This window comes from Cydia amplana, chromosome 18, assembly GCF_948474715.1.
Source record: "Cydia amplana chromosome 18, ilCydAmpl1.1, whole genome shotgun sequence".
Lineage (NCBI taxonomy): Eukaryota > Metazoa > Arthropoda > Insecta > Lepidoptera > Tortricidae > Cydia > Cydia amplana.
In genome coordinates, this window is record NC_086086.1 from 10,525,765 (window position 1) to 10,529,022 (window position 3,258).

The 3,258-nt window shown below is 37.4% G+C and overlaps 1 protein-coding gene across 1 annotated transcript; it reads left to right on the forward strand.

Annotated features, from left to right (window-relative positions):
• The first annotated feature begins 879 nt into the window (after window positions 1-879).
• Window positions 880-2,009, forward strand: LOC134656646 (ribose-phosphate pyrophosphokinase 2-like). The gene has a single exon (XM_063512203.1). It carries the CDS (start codon window positions 972-974, stop codon window positions 2,001-2,003), a length of 1,032 nt encoding a protein of 343 aa, XP_063368273.1. The 5' UTR covers window positions 880-971; the 3' UTR covers window positions 2,004-2,009.
• Window positions 2,010-3,258: the final 1,249 nt, after the last annotated feature.

Genomic DNA, 3,258 nt, shown 5'->3' on the forward strand with positions numbered 1-3,258 from the left:
GTTTCGCGGGGAGAGGTGGGTTATGAATGAGGAGAGAAGGTTTGAGAGGGGGTGAGAAGGGATTTTAAGACTGCTGCTACAAAAATAATGTATTCCAATTTAAAATGGAGCTATAGTAATACTCATAATAAAAAAAATCGATCCAACAATCTTCCAAAATCACCTTTGTATGAAAACCCCTCTCACCCCAAATACGAGGCACTACGGGGTGAGGTGGGTTTTCCTCTTTATCGTCAAAGTTATGAAATGGAACTACCCAAAATAAAATAAAAACTAAAATACAAACGTCCGGAACACTTATTATATACACCATTCAGTTTTCATATGTAAAAATAAAATGTTATCGAGGTTTGAATTTCAGTTTTGACCCTACTCACCCCATTTTACGGTACACAATTTCTCAACCAACCACCAGAGATAACTCTACAGAGTGGCCTAAAAATATGTTGACAAAAAATTTACTGTGTAATATAAAGAAAAAAGTGAACATTTTAAGTCAAATTATTAAACCTTCATAACGTAAACAAATACGGAAACAGATCGTGACGTAGACGTTCGCGTCAAAATATAATAGGACTCAAAGGTTTCCCTTGGGTTTCCTTGTTTTCTATAGAGGTCGGTTGGTTCTTTGTTACATTAAATCAATACCTACTTCATTAATTTGAAATTATAATAAACAGCAATCACTCAAATTAAATCTTACATGAGGTTCAAATCATGTTTAGCATAACATTGTTTAGTTTAGACAATAAACTGCTGATGAAATGATAAGCCAAATAAATAATAGGTAGGTACGTTTGAGGCAATTCGACCGTGTTTGCGACTGCTGTTTACAGCTGATAACAGTGAATAAAGTTCCATTGCGGGGGATCGATAGAGGCGACCTGCTCGTGAACTCCGATAAATCAGTTGAGCAAACAACTATCACTCAATACCCAGTTTAGAGCTCCGCAGTTGATCAGAGGTCACTCATGAAACCAGACGAAATACAAGTGAAGGAGGAAGATTCGCATCCACGGAAATTCATCAATCCGAGCCCAAGAATGCCAAACATTAAAGTATTTACCGGGACGTCGCATCCAGAACTAGCAAAGAAAATCGTCGGCAGACTTGGGATCGACCTGGGTAAAGCTACGACGAAAACGTTCAGCAACAAGGAAACCAGCGTCGAGATAGGAGTGTCTGTAAGAGGCGAAGATGTATACATTGTTCAAAGTGGGTGTGGCGACATCAACGATAACCTCATGGAGCTCTTTATCATGATCAACGCCTGCAAAATTGCGTCAGCCTCTAGAGTAACAGCAGTTATACCGTGTTTCCCCTATTCAAGGCAAGACAAGAAAGGAAAGAGTCGCGCCCCTATCGCAGCTAAACTTCTTGCTAATTTAATATCTGTAGCGGGAGCCGATCACGTTATCACCATAGACTTGCACGCGTCACAAATCCAGGGATTCTTCAATATACCAGTAGATAATCTGTACGCGGAACCTGCGATCACCAAATGGATTCAGGAGAACATTCCGGAATGGAGGAGTAGCGTTATGGTGTCCCCGGACGCTGGGGGAGTAAAGAGGATGACAGCGATCGCTGACAGACTCGACATCGACTTCGCGATCATCCACAAAGAGCGTCAGCGTGCGGTAGAAACAGACGAATCCACCGTTCTAGTTGGGGACGTGAACAACAGGACGGCCATCATGGTCGACGACTTGGCAGATACTTGCGACACTATCGTCAAAGGAGCGCAGAAATTGCGTGAAGCTGGTGCCAATAAAGTGTACGCTATTGTGACTCACGGTGTTCTAGCAGGAAATGCCATTGAGAAGATAAACAATTCTAGTTTGGAAGCTTTTGTCATCACCAACACGATTCCTCAGGAGAAGCTAATGAAAATTTGCCCTAAACTGCAAATTATAGACATTTCAATGATGCTGGCGGAGGCTATTAGAAGAACGCATTACGCGGAATCCGTTTCTTATTTATTCACAAACGCTCCCTACTGAACCTCTATGGGCAAAATATAAATATTATGTACCTATTTAGAAGTTTTCAACATTAATTTAAGAATTAATAAAATATATCACCTTAACTTGTGTTTAGATGCCTAACAACCAATAATACTACAACAAAATGGTAAATAATTTATTTCCTTTTGTTATAGTGTAGTAAACAGTTGGATTAATAAAGATCTATCTTTATTTATCCAAATGTAAAACTCGAGATTTGACACACAAGTTTCAGTTAAATCTGCCATTAGGTGATCGGTCAAAAAGCCCCAAAATTCCTCATAATGAAAGCCGCAAGGGAATGGAACAATTTCCTCGTTGATGGATTCTTGCGGCGACTGTCCAAATATAGGAGTTATTTGAGTATGCCTAATTAAAAGCTATTATATTACCTATACCTATATATTATTATGTATAACTGTCGATGTGGGCTGTAATTTTTTAATTCTTAAATACATAAAGTACATTCATAAAATTAGGTTTTTTATGGTCATATTATTATTACATGGGGTGATGCTGATGAGTAGGTACATACGAATTTATATTTAATTTTATCTGTTATTTTATTTGATTCACAGCATAGGTTAGCAATGGCAATAACCTATCTACATACCTACATACATACGTATTATTAAGTTACTTACCTAGCAAAGTGCATCCCGTAAAACGTTAAAGAAAATAGGGGAGAGGAGAATTTATAATCCGGCCAAATCAAATAACAAACAAGGGTAAGTATGCATGCATTTCACGTCTCAAAATTGTAGCAAAAGCGTCAAAAGCGATATAAATTGGCATCATAAACGTCTGAACGTTTATCAAAACGCCACAGGCTGAACGCCGTGGTATAACCAAAATGCAATAACAGATAAATGGAAAACGATGGATAAGCAGAGCAGCAGGAGTTTAGAACGTAGGTATTTAGTTGTTATCGTGTTTTATAGCTTATGTTGTAGAAAGTTATACCAGTTACCAGTGACATTGTGATGACATGGTAAAATAAAAGAATGTAAGTACAATTCATTGATATTCATTAAAATATACCGACAAATAATGTATCTAGGTAGGTATAGTCTTTAAAGTTTACTGATTTCGTAGAGTTTACGAAATCGGTAAACTAGTTCTCGTTGTTATGTTACGAGTAGCTATTTTTATGCATAATATTATGGTTTCTAGTAATTTTGCTAAGTAAAATGTAGTCAAATAATATTAAACTAAAATATATGTCGCTTTCGTTGTGTTTGATTTGATTGAT

What these genes read in the sequence shown, in the direction of transcription:
- LOC134656646 (XM_063512203.1), top strand. Translation starts at nt 972, where the DNA reads ATGAAACCAGACGAAATACAAGTGAAGGAGGAAGATTCGCATCCACGG.